Source organism: Chinchilla lanigera, unplaced genomic scaffold (assembly GCF_000276665.1).
Source record: "Chinchilla lanigera isolate Chin_1 unplaced genomic scaffold, ChiLan1.0 scaffold00012, whole genome shotgun sequence".
In the NCBI taxonomy this organism is placed as follows: domain Eukaryota; kingdom Metazoa; phylum Chordata; class Mammalia; order Rodentia; family Chinchillidae; genus Chinchilla; species Chinchilla lanigera.
Genome location: NW_004955413.1, coordinates 23,385,875 through 23,405,461, shown reverse-complemented (window position 1 = coordinate 23,405,461; position 19,587 = coordinate 23,385,875). Strand labels below are relative to the sequence as shown.

Genomic DNA, 19,587 nt, shown 5'->3' with positions numbered 1-19,587 from the left:
GGATCCGAGCACTTGCTCACCTCTATCCCTTCCCCCAATTGCAGCAGAGACAACCAGAGTCCAGACCCAACTCTCTCCCTCTCCTCTACCAGGCAATGGCACCAGGAAGGCACAGGAAGTCTTGACCTCATCACACAGCAAGGACTGGGCATCAGTGGGACCCCAGAGGGCCCGGGGCAGTCAGCCAACCCCAGGAAAAGGGGTGGGGGAGGGGCAACGGGAAGGCGGGCAGCGGGAATGGGTGTCACCGGATTCCTCTACACATGGACAGGGCGTGGGATAGAGGGCTGGATTAGAGCTCAAGCCAGGGCCCCTGCTAGATGTAAACGGCTACAGTCGATGCTCATTGAATGGTATTTTACTCTTGCTCTTCTCTCCCCAAAAGGCATGATTTAGCTTCAAAACCAGAAGTCTTCCTACTCCTCCCCAGCTTTCCTAAAGTCCTTCACCTTCGAATGGCTAAGGGCATCGTGTTGTAGACGCTGTAGTTGTCCTTCTGGGTGACATGCAGCTTCCAGGAGAAGAGGTGCTTCTGGGTGGGGAGGCCTTTTGCTTGCCTGACCATGAGCCCCACATCCTCGTCGGACAGCAGCCGTACCAGGTCCCCCTCTGCATCCCGGTAATTGAGGGCGATGTCCTCCCTCTGGAACTCCCGCCTAGGTGGGACATGTCGGGTCAACCCAAGGCCCAGTGAACCCCGGGTTCTTGGGCTTATACAGAAGGTTAAGGAGACGCTTGTAGCCTGGATCTGAGAACCAGAGGAAGTCAGAGCTTGACACAGGCCCTTAGTGTCTCAGAAGAGGCCCTTCCTGCTGTATAGACTGGGAAATGGAGACCTAGAGGGGAAGAAGGGATTTTCACAATAAATATAGGCCGAGCCTGAATGTCCTGTGTATGATTTTGCTAGGGCTTAGGAGCTGTCACAAGGAAGAGGAAACGGCTTGGAAAGGAAAGGGCTCAGAGTAGAGCAGAGAAAGCCAGGGAGAGACAGACAGAGACAGACAGAGACAGACAGACGGAGACAGCAACATGGAGGGGGAGACAGAGACCGAGAGACAGTGAGATACAGAAAGAGAGAGAGACAGAGACAGAGAGACAGAGAGAGCGAGAACTGTGTGTGAGCTGTGCAGGAGGACCTGGCTCCTGGAGAGGAAGGGGATGTCTGATGTGGGCTGTAGGGCCTGGGCATCCTTTCTCCTGGGGCCGCGATAAAATTTGACCTGAATTTCCTATAGATAATTTGACCCAATGGATGCCATTGTAAATACGCTGATCCCTGCTTTCCACTTCTGGAAAATGATCCCAGGGAAATAGACAAGTCATCAGCGATGGGGACAAAGATGTTCCCACATCATTTTTAGCAGTATCACAGTGGGAGATGACTAAGCGGCCAACAAAACAGCCATGGTTGCCTTAATTCTAGTGTATTCCCCAAATGATTCATGTGTGCGTGTGTGTGTGTGTGTGTGTGTGTGTGTGTGTGTATGAGTAGGCATTACTTTTATAGGAAGAAATATAGCCACACTAATACTGTTCCATAGAAGAACTACTCAGTGATGACTTAGATCTCGAGGAGGAGTGAGTTCCCTGATGGTGGAGTGTATAAGTTCAGGGCGTTCAGCTACAGAGACTTTGGTTCTGGTACAAATCTATGGTCACACACTGTGTCACCTCAGCCGGTCCCTTTGCCCTTCCACTGTTCTGTTCTGCCCTCTCTCTCCCGGTAGACAATGCCCAGCCTGCAGGGCCATGGGCACAGCAAGAGGGCAAGATGAACTCAGATCCCTGCACCCTAGGGTGCAGCAGTGCTCCCCAGTCTGAGCTCCAGGCAACTGACCCCTCTGTCCTCCACTCCAGGCCCCTCACCTCATCAGCTCCAGCAGGTCTTTAAATAGAGGAGTGCTGTTGAGGTCCTCTTCCACCGCGATGTCCCTAAGGGCAACAGGCAAGGGAGAGAGACATCAGCCTGGGCAAGGACATGGGTCAGGGCAGGGACTGGGAGTGAGGCTGGACCGATCTGGAAGACTGTGGGAGCACAGCAGGCTTTGCAGGGTGGGAGCGCAACATGAGAGTGTGTCTGGGGCACGGGGGTGGTAGGGTGGCAGGAAGGGCAGCCCAACCCCTTCTCCCAGCCTGCCACGAACTTGATGGTGCTGATCGTGTCTTCGTAATAATAGCAGCGCAGCCAGTTGGTGGGGTCGTCCTCCTCAGGAAAGTCCTTGAGGATTTTCACAAAGGAGACTGGGAAGATTCCTGTGGCTCCCCTGGCAGTGCCCTAAGAAGAGGAAAAAGGGGCTGCCTGGTCTGCAGCAGAGAGGGACCAAAGGCCTGGGGCCATGATGAGGATGAAAGCAGGTGACATCCTGGCCCCCTTCCATAGAAGGCAAGTGCTGTGGTTTGGGTCCGATTGCCCCCAAATTCTTGTTTTTAAGGTGTCCCCAGGGAGCGGAGCCTTTAAAAGGTGGAGGCTGATGGGAGGTCTTTAGATCACTGGATGCCCTCGAGGGGGATAGTGCCACCATGGCCCCTTATTCATTCATTCATTCATTCACTTATTCATTCATCCATTCAACAAAGACTTCTTGAGCACCATCTGTGTGCAGATTCTGGGCAGGGGTAGACTAGTGTCTGTGCCTGCCTGGAGCATCTGTTACAGTGGAGGATGACCCACAGGTGTCTGTGTAGAGACCAGAGGGAGGCAGATGTGATGGAGGGAGACAGGACCAGAGAGGGAGACAGCGAGGGGAGTGGAGGGGCCGGATGGTGACCCTCACTCTTTCAATCGTTCCCCAGACACCACTGCCCCCCTGTGAAAACTGAACAGCCAGAAATCCCTTCCTCCAGCCCTGGCCTCTCCCTGCCTGCACGGGCAGCACGCGGTCACCTACTTCCCTGACGGCAGGATGGAAGAGGCCTGCCTCACGAGCTATTGTAGACACATACGCTGAAGCCCGCTGTGGCCCCTTCCTCTCCCCTGACCCCTGCAACCTGAAGCCGGAAGGCGACCAGCATCTGGACATGTAGGGCTTTCCAGGAAACAGGAAGGCAGTAGCATTTCCCCTTTCTGCACAATGACCGGAGCTGACACTCCGGTGGCTGTGAGAGGTGCTGAGTTCTCGCAACAGAGCTCCGGGCCCCTGCACCAGATGCTTCTTTTTCCTCTCCAGCCTCTGGTCCTCAGGGACCCCACTCCACCCCTAGTGGTGATGGTCCCAGGGCCCCTGGAGCTGGACCTGCCTCAGCCTGTCCTAGAACCTCTTTTAGGTACAGCCTAAGGGCACTGAGCAAAGAGCATCTCTTTAAAGACAATAGGATCTGATGTAAAGGGCCAGAACTTCTGCGTTGTGGTCCCTGATGTCCTTTTACTGAGTAAATATGGGTCCCTTCTAGGGCCATGCTGGGACAAAACAAAGACTGGAACAGGTCTCAGCTTCCAAGTCTCATCCAAGTCACCCCAGGACCCTTGCACCTGTCAGACACCAGGCACCCAGGCTCTGTGCGAACAAGCCCTGCTCATCTGTACCAGCTTCCCCTCCAGGGAGCTGGGAGGAACCTGTCAGTGCTGTTTCCATTTACAGGAAAGGACACTGAAGGGCCAGGCAAGTTCTCAAAGGTTCACAAGGCTAGTTCACAACACAGCTAGGAGCCAGGGATGATGGCACACGATTGTGGTCTGGGCCATTCGGGCATGTCACTTGAGCCTATGAGTTCCAGACCAACCTGAGCAGCCTAGCAAGACCTTTAAAAGCAAAATGAATGTGCAGACAAACAAAAGAGAGCTAGGAAATGACTGCCGCAGGCAGATTCTAGGGCTCATGCTCTTAATTACAATCTCTTTGCTACCAGCAAGGTGAGTCATGGTGTCCCATATCATAGACCAGTGCTTCTCCGCTGTGGGTGATTCTGTCCCCAGGAGCAAATGTCTGGGGACCTGTATGATTGGGATGCTGCTAAACACCCCAGGTTCTGCAGGACCCCTCCCCCCAGGAACTGTCAAGGGTGCCCCTGCTAAGAAGCCCCGGTGAAGACGAAGAAATAAACTCGGGTGGTGAACGTCTGTGCCCAAAGGGACATGAGCTTTGGAGCCAGAACCACAGGAAAGGCCATAGACTCCGGAATCTTCTCTTTCCACCCGCAGCTTCTCCCCCCGGTGCCTGGGTTCTTGCAGGTTCCCCAAACCTGCTGGGCGTCTCTACCTGCTATCTTCCCCAAGGCCTTCCCTGGCCCTGCCTAAGTCCCTGGCCCCACCAAACACACCTAACATGATTTCACCTCCCTTCTACTCTCCCTCCCTCACCTCCGCCCTCCCTCCGTCCCACCTCCTGCTCACCTCCAGCCAGTCTTTGTTGATCCGACTGAGAAGAAAGATCACATCCCCAGCTTTGAAATTCAGCTCCAGCTTGCTGTTTCCCGTGAAGTCAAACAGGGCCTGGGGAGAAGAGCAGGGTGTACAGGGACAGAACATGTACCAAGCTCTTGCTGAACTTCCTTACATCCTTCTGTATCCCATTTTACAGGTGTGGAAACTGAGGCTCAGCCAGGATGACTGCCTTGTCCGAGGTCTTTCCATTTGTTAGTGGAGGAGACTTGGCTCCAGATGAGGGCTGCTTGGAGCTGGTTGGGTGAGCACACAGTGTGTGTGCGTGCATGTGTGTGTGTGTGTGTGTGTGTGTGTGTGTGTGTGTGGTCCAGCTGCTCTGGCTAGAATTGGTTCCAAGCCCCCACCCAGCGTCCCCAGCCCCAGCTGCTCTCCCCCAGGCACTGCCCTCACCATCTGTGAGTCTATCCCCAGCATGCTGTGAGGCGATCGGGACAAAGCTTTATCTCAGTTGTCTCTGAGACATCAGTCCCCGAGGCAGGGCCCACCCTGAGGAGACCCAGGCCAGCCGTCTGGCTGAGCAAAGGATGGACGCCTTCTCCCCTGCCCCTCCCTGCTGGTCTCTGCTCTCCCCTCAGCAGGATGGCGGCTCCAGGTGTCCAAGGACTGGCTGTCACCCCCCAGCCACCAGCACCTGCCACCATGGGGGGAGGGTACCTCTGCACGCGGAGCTTCCAGACGGTCAAAGCTGGTGCTTTGGGGGGACACGTTCTTGCTGTGGAGAGAGAAGAGGGGGTCATTAGCCTCCAATGCTCCTGCCTCTGCTCTCAGAGGGACCCTGGCATGGGCAGGAAAGGCAGGAGAGAGAGGATTTAAAGTGCAGTGCGGTTGCTCCCTGGCAGGAACCTGTGCTTACCCCATGGTTACCCGGTCACTCTCCCTGCACCCCGGAGGTGAGACTCCCCTGACCCCACATGGGCCCGGAAGAGGCTCAGAGGGGGCTGGGAAGAGGGAAACCCTTCTGTTGGTGCCCTCAGCTTACGAAGCCTCCACCACTGTTTTTCTCCTGCCCCTGACAGCCACTCTCAGCTAAAATTTTTAGCTGGGGAAACAAAGGCTTGGAGATGTGACAGGCCCTGCCCCAGGAGATGCAGCTGGGGTTTGGGCCACACCTGCCTGGGTACACAGGGGGATGCCAAAAGCCGAGAGCTGGAGACAGACACACTGGCCAGAGCAAAGAGAGAGCTGGGAGGGAGGCTGGGCTCGGGACGCCTGTCCTGTCTTTTCTGGTTTGTTTGTTTGTTTAGACAAAGTCTCCCTAAGTCATCCAGGCTGGGCTCAAAATCATGATCCTCCTGCCTCAGCCTCGGGAGTGCTGGGATTACAGGTGTGGAGGCCATGTCTGCTTCTTCCCTGGAATTCTCACAGGCAGCAGCGTTGGCTTTGGAAGTTTGGGTGGGTGCAGTGGGTGGCTCGGAGTTTGGGTGGCATTTTCTGCTGGAGTGAGGCAGGAGGGCGCAGCAGGGTCTTTGCCTCCTGGGAAGAAGGAGTAGCTGTGTCCCCTGACAGGAGGGTGAGGCCCCTGCTGGCCAGGGAAGCCCTAACACCAGGGACAAAGTGTCCGAGGAGGGGTGGTTTACACTGAGTTTCTTCCCTGCCAGGTCCCCCCTTTCCAGGCAGCCAGAGCCCTGGAGTAACCCCTAGCGGTTGCTGTGGCACGGGATCCTTCTGCGCCGCTATCCTGATCCCGGTCCTGCAGGCCTGACCACCACAAGGCAGAACACGCCCTGACGGCCCCAAATTCAGTTCTCCAGACTCATCCAATACGCCAACCACGCTGGAGCGTGCGGGAGCAGAACTGGCCCTACTCCTTCTCCCGTGCCGGGGGCAGGAGGTGTCCGCCGGGGCAGCCACTCACACTTTGCGGGTGCGTGGGCGGAGCCGGCGGAGCGCCTGCGGCACCTGCTCCGCGTCGTAGGGCGACTGGTAAAAGAAGATTCTGACATCGGCGTCCATCAGCATCCAGACCGGCAGGCTGAGGAGGTTCTGTGGGGTGAGGGGCAGGACGGGGGGTCAGCAGAAAGGGAATCCCAGCCCAGCCGTCCTGTCCCTGTGCCCTGACGCTAGCCCTTCCCTGTCTCCACGAATGCATCTCATTCCCAAGGACAGAAATCAGTCAGAAAAGACTTTCTGAGGCTCAGCAGCCTGGAGGTAACTTTACTCCTGGCCACCACGTTGATAGGGGGACCCCTGGATGAGGGAAGTGTATTTGGAAACACCTCAAGTTCCCCAGAAACAGCGAGGATAGGGACCCTGACCCGGGGCTGGCTGTGCCAGGCACTGATCTGAGTACCACGTGTGTAACCTCTGTCTCTCTCATCATGATCCATTAGTGAGGATCAGAGAGAGAAGGCAGCAGCCTAGGGCCACACAGCCTAGAGTGAAAGAGCCAGGGCACCCAGAGCCCTCAGCTGCTGAAACCCACCTCTTAATTCCCAAAACAACTAAATTAATAACAGACAATGGCATTGTCGCCTAGAAAATGCTTCCTGACACTTCCATCTCATAATTGGGAAAACAGGCTCAAAGAGGCAAGGTGCCTGCTCAAGAGCACAGCTGAGAAGTGGCAGGGTGCGGGCTCCAGCTGCAGACTCCCACTCCACCTGTGCTGGCTACACTCACCACTGGGTGAAGCCCCGGATGCTGTGAAGATGTGGCGTCCCAGCCCGGTGGGCAGCCCCCCACTGCCCAGGCCCCGGGTGTTCAGAGGTGGGCGTGGAGGCCACAGCTCCAGAGACACCCAGAGCTCTTCGAGGATCCCATGGGGGCTGCAGTGGGGGGGATCACCCCAGAAACACTGTGGGGTGGAGCCTGGAAAGACTGGGCTGGGACACAGGGAGGGGAGGGGCATGAGGAGCCGGGCTGCTCCTGGCATGGACCCCAGCTCTGCCATTCACCTGCGGGGCACTGGGTGTTCATTCGTAACGGGGGACAATAATAGCATCTTCCTGGTGGGGTTGCGTGAGGATTAAATAACTCATTAGTGCACACCACCAGGCCTATGCACAGCACCCATCCAAGCAGGACGCTCTCATCTTTGCTGTCACCTTCTTGTGTCCTAGCCCAGGGGGTAAGAGTCAAAGCCTGAGTCACAGATGAGGCTCAAGTCCCTTCCCTCTTACCCAGGTGCTCTGTGACACCTCGGTAGCCTCACCCCTCGTGCCTCTTTTTTCCCTTTGTAAATGGGGATCATAGCAGCTAAGTCATAAGCTACGGAGGGGGTTGAGTAAAACGATCCATTTACCCCAAAAAGGTCTACCAAGAGTCTCCTGCTGGTCAAAGCACTGCACATGGTTCCAGCGAACTTTCCGGTGACCATGTGACTCGTGTTCTTCATGGGGAAGGGGTGAGACCAGGGGTGAAATTTATAAGGAACTGGGCTTCTACTTGTAGCTATCCAGCAGTGGAACAAGCATCCTAGATGGAGCAGACTAGTAGTGAGCTCCCTGTCTCTGAAGGTGTGCAAGTGCAGGATGGCATGGCTATAGCGGGGGTCACTGCACTGAAGACCTCTACTCCCAGGACTCCAATCAGACACAAACAGAGAGGGGGTCCCCTGAGACGCTTGTTGCTATGCAGCAAGGACCCCTAGTTTTTCAGCTTCTGCTCCCATATGCTCCTTGATCCTTCACCCTGTACCAGCCCAGCGGGAGACTGGAGCGTCAGCCACCTGCAGTGGTCAGAGTGCTCCCTTGAGGGCAGCGCCATCCGTGCTGGAGCCCACTGGCTTCCCTCCCTCCCTCTTTCCTGCTCAGAGCCCAGAATTCCCGGAACCACTGCCAGGCCCCTGCCCTGCTACCCCCTGCCCTGCTGCCCCCTGCTGCCTTCCTCTTCCTGCCTCTTTGAGGAGTCCTGAGCTGTCGCAAGCAGATTGAGGTTCACAAAGCACTTTCCCGTCCTTTTCTCCGCAGATCCTAACCAGTGAGTAAGAGGTGGGAGGCGCTGACCCAGCTCACAGGTGAGAAAACCGGAGGCTCTCTGAGAGCAGGGTCAAGTTGCCCCACCTTACCCAGCCGTCCACATCAGAGCTGAGATAAGACTCCTGGTTCCGTGCTCTTCAGCTGCGAGGGCACCTGCAGGCTATGAGGACGGCTCCCCTCCCACCTTCCTGAGATTGCTCTTAAGCCATAGCTTGAATGCCTCTAGTGACCGGGTGCTCACTACCTCACGAGGAACCCCATTCTTTCCCTCTTGGCTCTGACTGGTGGAAGTCTTTCCCAGACCACCCTGGCCACTGCCTTCAGGAAGCGCCTCCCTCTGTGGCCCATGTCTTAGGGATGCAGAGAGGTTGAAGGTTGGGGAATACGCAAGGGTGTCCAGACAGAACAGTGAGCGCAGCGAAAATCCAGCCTGAGCTCAGGCGGGGGGCTGTGTCAGCCTAGGGAGACCTTTCTCTGGTTTGCACAAGGAGCTACATGAGTGGCGTGGCCTGGATGGTCCTGCCCCTGGCGTGGGCGTATCCATGTGTCCACGGGACAGGTCCACCTGTCCTTGTTCCCACTGGGCACCTAAGGGCAAGCACTGGGCCTAATTCACCACTGTATCTGCACAGTGGCACAGACACTGGCCTGTGGGCTTGGAGTGCTGAGTGGAGATTTGTCCCCTGAAAGCGTGGCTCCCTGCACCTTCCCCTTGCTTCTGCCCCAATCCATGGAGCCCTAACTACTCATCCAGCTTCTGTCCCCAAGCCAGGCCCTTAGGGCCAAAGTTCAGGCCAAAAGGGAGCCAGAGAGCCAGCTGGTTCCCACGTCATGCCCAGGGCAGTGCCTCTCCCAGCACACAGGCTATGGGCTACCGGTACCTTCATGTAGGCGTTGAGGGCCGGAATCCGCATCTCCGCAATCTCCTGCTTCACACCCACAAAGACTTTGGCTAAGGAGAGAAGAGCTGTCTTCTGAGCCATCCTTGGAGCACCATGCTGCAGATCAGCGCCCTGGCTCCAGCCCCATCCCACTGGCTTGGAGCACTTCCCTTTATCTTTCCATGCCAAAAAGGTGGCCAGTCTGGCAGTGGCACCACTCAGCGGCATTCCCCTGACCTGCACCATTGACTGCTGACATTCGTCCTGTTTGTTATTGCGTGTGTTCACAGGTGTGCATGCATGCGCGCACACGCGCGCGCGCACACACACACACACACTTCTGAGTTCCAAGGGAATGGTATCTTGGCCTGTTCAGCCCACAGCTGAACCTCCACTCACCTAGGACCGAGCTCATCAACCGTTGACGCACAAGTCACCTGAGGCACTTTTTAAACATCACACCACAGTAGACTCACCCCAGGACAACTCTATGGGGACCTCTTGGTGGGGCTCCTTGGGCATTAGATCCTTTGTCTATGCCACTGAGGTTAAGAACCTGGATCCGGAGTCATACCCCGAGGAGTGAATACTTTTTGGGTGGATGAATGAATCAATTCTCAAAAGCAAAGAAGAGCTGGGTATAGTGGTGAGTGCTTGTAATCCCAGCACGCAGGAGGCTGACCCATGAGGATCATCACAAGTTCAAGGCCAGCCTGGGCTACTTAGTGAGTTCAAGGCCAGTCTGAACTACATAAGGAGACACTCTCTCAAAAAAATAAATTAAAACCAAGCCTGTTTTGGAAGCAGAGGAAGGAGGTGACAGCCAACCAAGACCAATGTCTTCTGCAGGAGCCATCAGGCAAGGCATTGGGGTCCTCAACACCCAGCGAGTCTCACAAGGGGCAAGCACGGCACCTCACTGGCCCCAGCACCGTGAGACAAGCAGGGCTGGTGGTGGTAGAGGGTGGCATCTCAGGGTCTGGGCTGGAGCAGACATTGGAGAGTAGTAAGAAGGTGACAGTTAAGGCCACAGGCAGGAGCCAGCTCTCCCATTAGAAGGAGAAGACAAGATTCAGGCAAGGGAAGGCCAGAGACTGACCTTTTCTGAGCAGCAAAGACAGCAGATTCTGGACTAAGAAGCTGGAGCAGTGGCCAAGAAGACAGGAGCAGAGCTGGGAGGCCTGGAGCCTTGGAAGGTTGGAGAACAGAGTGCTCAGCCGAGGAAGAAGCAGGCATGTGCAAATGCTGGGAATGTGTTCCCAGAATCAGACTGACACCTCCTAACTGTGGTGCCCGCAGGAGCTTGGGTGAAGCAGTAAGAGCCACAGCCAGATAAGGTGGTGTGGAGAGGATGCAGGGAGAGGAGATTTATGGGTAAAGGAAGGGAAAAGAGCTCTTGGGGGACTCTGGGGACTCGAGGATGTAGGGAGGCTTGCTGTGAGAGTGCTTCTTTGTGGCCCCTGCTGGCTTAAAGACAGATGAGCTAAATGCTCATCACGGTGCAGAGGCACAGAATCGAGGAACCCACAGGACCACGGGGAAGGATGGACCAAGAGGAGAGGTCACTTCCAGCGGGTGAGCTCCTCCCCGCCTACTGTAGCCCAAGGAAGGAGAAGGGAAAATGAGTTGTGGTAGCTGAATGTGCTCATTGACTGAGTTAGAGATGATAGAGACAGATGATAGATAGATAGATAGATAGATAGATAGATAGATAGATAGATAGATGAGTGATGCATAGATGATGATTGATGAAGATGATGATAGATAACAGATAGATGGATAGATAGATGATAGAAGATGATGATGATGATGATAGATGATAGATGATGATAGATAATAGATGATTTATGATGATGATGATAGATAGATAATAGATGGAGAGATGATAGATAGATGATGATAAATAGATAATAGATAGATGATGATGATAGATAATAGATGATAGATGATGATAGGTAATAGATAGATAGATAGATAGATAGATAGATAGATAGATAATAGATAGATAGATAATAGATAGATAGATAGACGATAGATGATGAATGATTTAGAGGGTTGGACCACAGTGGGGTTGGGACTAGATTGGGAAGAAGGGAAAGTCGGGCAGGGTTTCCGAGACCTAGGAAGGGTGACAAGCAGTGTCCAGACTGGTCCTGCAGGACGTGGAGGACCCTGCTGAGCCCACTCCACTCACTGGTGCTGAGTTTTCTCTTAAGGGTCAAATGGCAGCACAGGAACTGTGAAGTCAGAGTTTGCTGGAGCTGTCCAAGGTACGTACTAGGACAGAGGAGGGCAGGGAAGGAGGACAAGATGTGGGTGAGGGGACTGTCCGAGCAGGAGAGTGGTGCCCCACTTACAGGAGGGCGAGGGAAGGTGCGCCTCAGGGCACTGCGGAAGCAGAGCTGTGGTGCAGTGTGTTTAAGAGGGAGAGGGACTCTTGTCCCCAGCAGAGGGACAGATGATGGCATGCCCCAGGCTAGGACCTCCTGAGAGGTGGGTGGCTGAATCAGGGAGGCTGAAAAGACCATCAGGGAGTGGGTGTGGTGGTGCACACCTGTCATCTCAGCACTCTGAGAGACTGGGGCAGGAGAATCTGTTCAAGCCCAGCCTTGGCAATTCTGTGACTTAAAAAGACCCTGTCTCAAAATTTAAAAAAAAAAATTATTTTAAAGACTGGGAATGTAGCACAGTGTGAAGGCCTTGAGTTTAATCCCCAATACCACAAAAAATTAAAAATAAGAAAAATCCACCAGGGGCCAAGAGCTCCAAGAGGGCATCCTGGAAGATACAGAAATGGCAGCAGAGAGGGAGGGTTAATGGTTCTGACTACCGGAAGTGGGGTCACAGCCCAAAGCCAGGGTTTCCACGTGGGCTGAGATGGAAGCACGGTGGGGTCAGGGGCAGGCGGGGCCTGGCACCATACCTGGCAGCACCGGCAGGCTGCATGTGGCTGGGGCGCGTCTGCTCTCTGGCCCGTAGCGCTCCTCCAGCTTGCTGTGCAGGGCGTAGAACTGGCGGTAGCGGCGGTAGATGAGGTACTTGGATCCTCCTTTTGTCTTCACCTCGATGACAAAGACCTAGGAGGGCAGAGGCGAGGAGGGCTCAGGGGCGGAGGGAGGGGGCTCCAGGCTGGGGAGGAGCTGGAAGACAGAGGCTGCAGGCTCCGAGGTCACAGAGAGAGAGAGTGGATGCTCAACCCCAGCACTGCACCTGGTGGATAACTCTTCACCGGGGAGCCTGTGCCCTGCTGCAGGTATAGCAGCAACCCTGGGCCCTCTCCCCAGCCCCGCTGCATTCCCCCCACCTTCAATGGGTCTCCCCAGGCCCTCTGGTCCTCTACAGATCCCTTCAGATGCCTTACTGATTCCCTGCTTGATCCCCCTGGATTCTTCCCCTGGATCCTCACCACAGATCCCCCAAACTCCCTCCTGGACTCTTCCTCTGGGTTCTCCCCATCGCTCTCCGAACCCTCCCAGATCCTCCCTCTGCTCCTTCCTACCAGATGCTAGCGGCAGCCCCACTCCAAGAGACAGCGGTGAGAATGCCTCAGGGTATTGGCCAATGTCCCCCAAAGGGTCAAATTGGCCCTGTTGAAAATGGAGAGATAGAAGTTAAGAGGCCAAGAAGAGGAGGCTCAGAGGCCGGAGGGCGAAGGGGCGGGGGTCGCTCTCACAAAGTGGCTGGTGAAGCCCCTCTTCTCTTCGATGTCAGCGATGTTAGCTGATACGGCCACGTCATCTGGAAGCTGTTCAAAGTCGCTAGTGGGGGAAGAGGGAAGGATCCTGGTTACCACTGCTGAGCTCCAGGCTTGCTGAGAGTGAGGCCAGGCGCAAAGCAGGCCGATGGGGTGCCCTGCATTCCTCACCAGCACCCCTCCCTGTGCCAGACCCTCGTGGGTAACACGACACCGAGCAGGCCTTGTGAAGATGGGGATCAGGTGGCACTGGCCAGGGCATGGTCTAACTTATTGGCTGCCATGGCGTGGACTGGTCACGAGGATGGTACTCCGGGTAAGCAAGGCCACAACCACCATTGACAGAGTACCCTGGGAGCCCCTCAAAGGCGATGTGTTAAAGACTTGGCCCCCAGAGTGGACCCTGTTCGTCCCGTCTCTGCTCACAGCTGGCCTGTGATGTAAACCATGTGGTCTGCCACGTGCTCCTGCCATGATATGCTGCCCTTGCCAGACGTTCAGGGCAACAAGGCCACCCAAAATCAGACTGGCACCTCCAGCATCGTGAGCCCAAATAAACCTGCTGTCTTCATAAGCTACTCGTCTCAGGCATTGTCTAATAGTAACAAGAAGCTGGCCCACACAGAGTCCCACACAGAGATAGCTATTATATCCAGCAACACCACCCTTGGCAGACTCTGTTAGCATTTGCCATGTCCCCCACTTCTTCTTGGCTGAGTGCCAACTCTGTTCAAAGTGCCACGTGCCTAGGGCCACAGTGACAGGTCATGTTTGGTCTGAACCAAATGTAATAATCCTGTCCAGTTTCTCAGTTCCTGAGCAGCAGAGAGTGGCTTTGTGACCTGTGTTGGCCAATGAGACCTAAGAGGAAATCTGGTGCAGGGGCCTCTCGGGTATTTGCTTGCTTTACTGATCTGGAAGAATGGGCAAGGCTGACCTGTTCTCCTCCCTTGAAAGCAAGTGTGACATCTGGATCTCTAGTAGCCACATTGTGTCCATGAGGCAAAAACATGAGGAAGAGCAAAAGAGTCTCTGAAATGCTGATCCTGAAGTCCCTCAACTGTGGTACCAGCAATGGCTTGATTCTGGCCTTTTTATTGTGTGAAAAAATATACCCTGATCATTGTCTAAGCCACTCTCAGTTCCTCTTTCCTCTGCACCCTACTGCGTTTCCAAGGGACACATCACAAACTTGTGAGTTGTTCACAAATTGTGACCAGCAGGGTGTGGGCACTGTGTGGAAGTGCAAATGAAGGCAAGGGCAATGCCAAGGGTGACGCCCACATTTCTGTCAGGGTGGGTAAGGGGCTCAGTGTGGGGCAGCAGGTCAGTGCCCAGCAGGGGGCTGGGGTACAGCTGAGGAGCTCAGTGGGGTGGCCGAGTGACAAGCATCTGGTGTGGTCTGTGGTTAGGACCCCAGGGAAGAGCTGTCGGTGAGCCAAAGGGGGTCGCGGGACCGACAGAGTGAGAATGCAGACGACTGCAGAGGAGTGGGGAAGCCACAGCCGCTCTTGGACAGACGTGGAAACAGGAAGCGGCTGTGATTCTCCTGATGTCACGATTGGGAAATGCGGTGCGGCCCCCTCCCGTAAGGGCTCACTGCTGGTTGGGACCTCAGGCTCCCAGCGTCCCAGTGCAGCTGCCCCTGTGTGATCTGGTCTGCCCAGACCTAGGGCAGCCTTAGAATTTGGGTGAAGCCATCACTGCTCCTGGAAGTGACTCAGGACACTAGTGGGCAAGAGGAGGAAATCCCCGCGCTGCGCCTCAGGGCACTCCGCGGCTGCTGGGCAACCTTCCCACTCACTTTCTTCCCCTAGGAGGAGCTACTTTCTCCACTCACTCCCTAGAGGCTGTGTATTTCATGAGTCTTTCACTTGCAGCAAGATGGGGGAGGGCCCGGAAGTAACTGGAAGAGAAACGGCCCCGTGTAGGGGTTGGAGGGGCAAGTTAAGTAACACTAACTATATACAGCAAGCTACTTCCTGTGTACAAGCCGGACACTCAGCATTCCTCTAAGAAGGTGCTGTTGTTTTACAGACGAAGAAACTGAGGCACAGAGAGGTTACCTAGGTTGCCCCAGGAGCTCAGCAATCTGGGATTCGAGCCCAAGCAGTCTGGCTCCAGAATTCTGTCCAAATACTGGGAGCCCCCACCCGCTGTGGGTGGACTTGGACAAGGCAGGCCCCTCGCAGCCCACTGTGCGTGTGCAATCGTCCCCCTCTCAGCAAACCCTGCAGAGCCCTGAGCACAGGGCTGAGTACCCTGAAGGGTGGCTTCCGGCTGCTTGGCGCCCCCGGCCACATAAGCGGCCGCTTTGTGCCGCTAGGAGCACCTCGGCTTCTTCCCGGGGTGGAGGCAGCCCACAGGCAGGCTGAGCAGGGCGGCTATGGGCAGAGGCAGCACAGTGGGCAGCAGGGCTCTGGTCCAGCTCTGTACAGTGGAATTCCTGCCGGGCTGTGGCCAAAGGGAACCTTGGGAGGATGGCTCGTTGTACTCCAGTCCCTTCCACTCCCCATAAAACGGGGACCATGGACGTGCTGTCTTTGGGTGGTCATGAGGCCCCATCTGTAGCAAGCACAGCCTAAGTCCCGTGGGGGCAGGGACTCTGCTTGTCCTGGTCCCCAGTGCCGAGGAGCGCACTGGACACTTCGTGGGTGCTCAACGCACAGCTGCCGCCTCTGTCCCTGGGTGGCAGTGCCCAGGCCATATGGGCAAACAAGGAGGCTGCTGCCCAGAGTAGCTGCTCCCTCTGTGCCCTCAGGTCCTGCTCCCAGGGCCAAGGGCGCTGTCAGAGGGACAGGGTGCGAGGCAGGAAGCCCGCAGGCCTGCGGGCCAGTGCTCACATCATCTGAAGCAGGAAGCGGCCCCAGCTGCAAGCGATGGCCTCTTCCGGGGGGCTGATTTTGCTCAATCTCCCCTAGCACTTGTGGGGAAGAGGAGCTGGAATCCAGATGACCTCACTCAGCCCCTCAGAGCCACCCTCAGTGGCCACGGGAGGTCACTGCAGCCCCCACCTCTAGGCACGCACTCTGCTGCCCTGCCGGCTCCATGGGGCTGAGCCTCCTTTCTGATTTTAGACCTTGGGAAATTCCCCCCCCTGCTTCCCCTTCCATCCCAGGCTCCACCTTGGGTCCTCTGCTCCCCACCTGGGCCTGGCCCTGTCCCACAGCACCCAAACGGCTAACATGGGCTCCTGGCCCTGATGCTTCCTGCTGTCCCTATCCAGGGGACAGGAGTCACATTCTGTGTCCTGGCTGCTGAGAGGTGAGGCCCAGCCCTGCCACTCACTCTGAGACCCAGGAAAATCCCTGGGTCCTCCCTGGGCCTCAGTTTTCTGATCTGTATAATGGCAGCATCCGCCTAGAGGGATCTAGGACGTTCTCCAACTCAGAGGCCTGTGCATTATTCACTTCAGCGACATTTATGGAGTTCCTTCTAGGTACAAGTGCTGCTCGGTATCACTGCATTGGCCAAAACAGACCCTCATGGGTTTGCTTCTGATGGATAAATATGACGGCAAGGATGAGGAAACAAAACATGCGAATATAACATGACACTGATAATGCAGAAAGAACAAAGAGTGGAAAGGTCTGAGAGCGGAGGTAGGGGCTGTCAGGGAAGGTGTCGTGGAGGAGGCGGCACTTGAGGTGAAGCAAGAACAGCACGGGCTGTGACCCCTTTACCTAGCAGATACAAAGCCTTCCCGATGATGCCTGGAGCAAAGGCCCCCCTGGGCCCTGCACACCTGCACTCCCAGTTCCCCACCCACGCGGTGCACAGCCTGGGCAAGCCGCTCCCCCTCCCTGGTGCCTGAGGTTGGTAAGTCACCAGGTCAGGGTTCCGGGAAGCAGTTCCGGAGCTGAGCTCTGAGTATCGGTTCAAAGGCAGTGCAGCCCCTCAGGGTGTCGGGGGCTGCTGAAGGGCCCACCTCTGCTCCACACCATGGCCTGCAGGGAGCAGAGAGGAGGCCCGGAGGGGCGCCCTGCACTCACCTCTCAGCCCGCAGCTGCTGGGCCAGGGCCATGGCGGTGGGTGGCGCAGGAAGTCACCTCTCACTTCCTCCAGCCTCCCTGTGTCTGGCTGTGGCCTGTGACCCTGGAGTCCCCAGAAGCTGCCTTGGGAGGCCCCGGCTCAGGCTCCTCCCTGGTCACCCCCAGCTCCTCTCCAGCCACCCTGGGGCTTGCACTTCCTGTCACTTTGCCCAGCTGCACAGCAATTGGGGAAGTGCCCATCCTCCAGCCCCGGGCTGCAGGAGCCAGTGCTGGTCCCAGGTGCCAAGCTGCAGCTGAGCATGGGGAACTCCCACAGACCGGTCCTGGTGCTGGCTTAGCCAGCAAGGGGTCGTGAGACCTTGGGGAGTCACTGTTCATCCTCTGGCCCCTCAAACCCAGCTCTCCCTCTGGCACTGCTGAGCCTCTGCCCCGCTCTCCTCCAGGCTGAACCTGAAGGCTCCCCCTGCCTGCCGTCCCTCAGACGCAGCCCCAAGGCCACCTCCTGCAGAAAGCCTCCTCCCTGACCCTGGCCTCTGTCATACCGGAGTGTGAAGGTGGGTTTGTGCCCTTCCCTCAGGCACCCTGGGCCACACTGACCTCATCCTTTGGTCCCCATGACCAGCCTGTCCTCTTTTCAGGGCTGCCAGCCACAGGGAGCTTTAGAAGCCTGGTCACAGCCCTCCTATCTCAGCCTGCCCTGAGGAGGATGTCCACACGCCTGGCCTGCAGCCTCAGGAGTCCTAAGGCCCTGTGGGCTTCCCACGTCCTCTGCCAGGCTCACGCCTCCCCCTGCCTCCTTCCAGGGCTGCTCCTCGGGGCCTCCTTGTGCGCCATCCCCCCGCTTGAAAGGCCCCCTTCCTGGCCCCTGCAGGTCTCGGCCTGGAAGTTACCCCTTTGGCGAGGCCTTCCTAGATCTCTCACCCAGAGTGAAATCCCTGCTGCAGGCTTTTCCTGCAGGGCGTTTCCAGCCCTGGGAAGCCCACAGTGCGCAAGCACATAGCTGAGTTTTAGGACAGCTCCCATATGAACATCCGCATGCACACAGGCACTGTGGTCACAGAGAGGACAGACAGCAGGGGGTGAAAGAGACGAGCAAGTGGGTCGAAAGAGACTTCGACCTGCCTGGGCCTTTCTGACAGCCCGGCCTGCTGCCCCCTGCCCCAAAACCCATGTCAGACTTGCACAGGGTTCCATGGGGACAGAGCCAGCCCAGGGGAGCCTGGGGCTCCCCCTAGATCTCCCACATCCCAGGACAGAGGGCACAGGACAGGGCCCATCCTCAGGGCCCTTATGGGCTGTCTTGCTGGAGAACAGGGAGCTGCTGGCAGCCTCAGGCCACTCCTCTGAAACTTGTCCCCGCTCCACCCAGCCACCCCAGGGGACCTCTGTCCCAAAGAGAGCCCAGGGTGGAGCTCGAGTGCCCAGGATGGAGCCTGCCGTGTCCCCAGCCCCACAGCCCTGGCCCAGTGAGGTCACCAAGCCAGGCAGAGCCACAGGTGTGGTCAGACCAGCATCCTTCAGGGATTCCCTGGGAGGCTGCTCCAGAACTGGAGGGAGTCAGAGGAGGGACAAGAAAAGAGAAAAAGGGGGAGAAAGGCTCAATCAATAACTATTTGTTGAAGGAGGCATTTGCACTACAGAGGTAAATCAAGAATGGAAGGTGAAATTTCCCACGGCACTCCAAATTCTAAAAGTGCTGGGTAACATGTTTTTTGGCATTTTAAACATACAAATCCCAGCTGGAAAACAAGAATGCATCATCTGCAGGTTTTAATCTTGCTATAGCAGCAAGAGGGACTTGAGGCCCACATAGGCCATGGGAAGAGCAGGCGTCGGTACATGTTATTGGGCTGAGGGGTTTTGTTTTGTTTGGCAGTATTAGGGACTGAACCCAGGGCATTGATACTGAGCTACATCTCCAGCCCTTTTTTATTTTTCACTTGGAGACCGGGTCTTGCTATGTCACTAAATCACTCAGCCTGTGATAGAACTTTCGATCCTCCTGCCTCAGCCTTCAGAGTGTTGGTGCTGAAATTTATTGATTGATTGAGACAGAGTCTCACTATGTAGCTCAGGCTGGTCTTGAATTCACTATATAGCCCAGGCTGGCCTCAAACTCATAATGATTCTCCTGCCTCAGCCTCCTTTGTGCTGGGATTACAGATGTGCTCCACCACATCTGGCCAGGAGCTGAAATTTTAATACCTAGCCTCAGACCAGGTTCAGGCTACTGTAAGGTCCTACCGTTGTCATGAATTTGAACCTGGGCTCCCAATGTGAAGCTGGACGTTAGAACCAGTTATGGGAATAAAACTCCTCAGTGATCAGTCTAGGATCATCACAGGAGTTGCAGTACCTTTTAGGCTGTGGCCAGAATAAGGGACATCATCCCAAGCCAGAGCCTCAAGCCTGTAACCTGCACCAGTGTGAGGTCCAGATCTAAGCGGCCTGTGCATTGGAGAAATCCTCGGCTGAAGCACTGAGAAAGCATTGGAGTTACTGAGACTGCAGGGAGCTCATAGACCGAAACTGTGAATTACATAAAGAACCTGTACACCATGACAGACAGCACACAGACCTAACATAGAGAAGAATTCACACCCGAGGAACTAGAAATGATACCAGCTACCACTCCAACCAGGCCAGGCTACAGGAGGCACCCATGAACCGAGGGGAAAGAGGACAGGCCTGTTCGTTGCAAGTGTGGAGAGGGACAGGTGCC

The 19,587-nt window shown here is 56.0% G+C and overlaps 1 protein-coding gene across 2 annotated transcripts; it reads right to left on the bottom strand.

The window, feature by feature from the left end:
* Window positions 1-340: 340 nt before the first annotated feature.
* Window positions 341-17,006, bottom strand: Ncf4 (neutrophil cytosolic factor 4, 40kDa). Of its 2 annotated transcripts, XM_005379170.2 has the most exons (10): window positions 16,866-16,995; window positions 12,853-12,937; window positions 12,103-12,256; window positions 9,180-9,250; window positions 6,237-6,364; window positions 5,036-5,093; window positions 4,331-4,429; window positions 2,145-2,275; window positions 1,867-1,932; window positions 341-656 (listed from the first exon to the last, which is right to left on the bottom strand). In XM_005379170.2, the coding sequence occupies exons 1-10, from the start codon at window positions 16,895-16,897 to the stop codon at window positions 446-448; spliced, it is 1,035 nt and encodes a 344-aa protein (XP_005379227.1). In that variant the 5' UTR covers window positions 16,898-16,995; the 3' UTR covers window positions 341-445. The 2 variants fall into 2 exon arrangements, with proteins under 2 accessions (XP_005379227.1, XP_013367072.1); XM_013511618.1 differs by lacking the exons at window positions 341-656; window positions 1,867-1,932; window positions 2,145-2,275; window positions 4,331-4,429; window positions 5,036-5,093 and adding an exon at window positions 5,101-5,854 and having other exon boundaries at window positions 16,866-17,006.
* Between the last annotated feature and the right edge of the window lie 2,581 nt (window positions 17,007-19,587).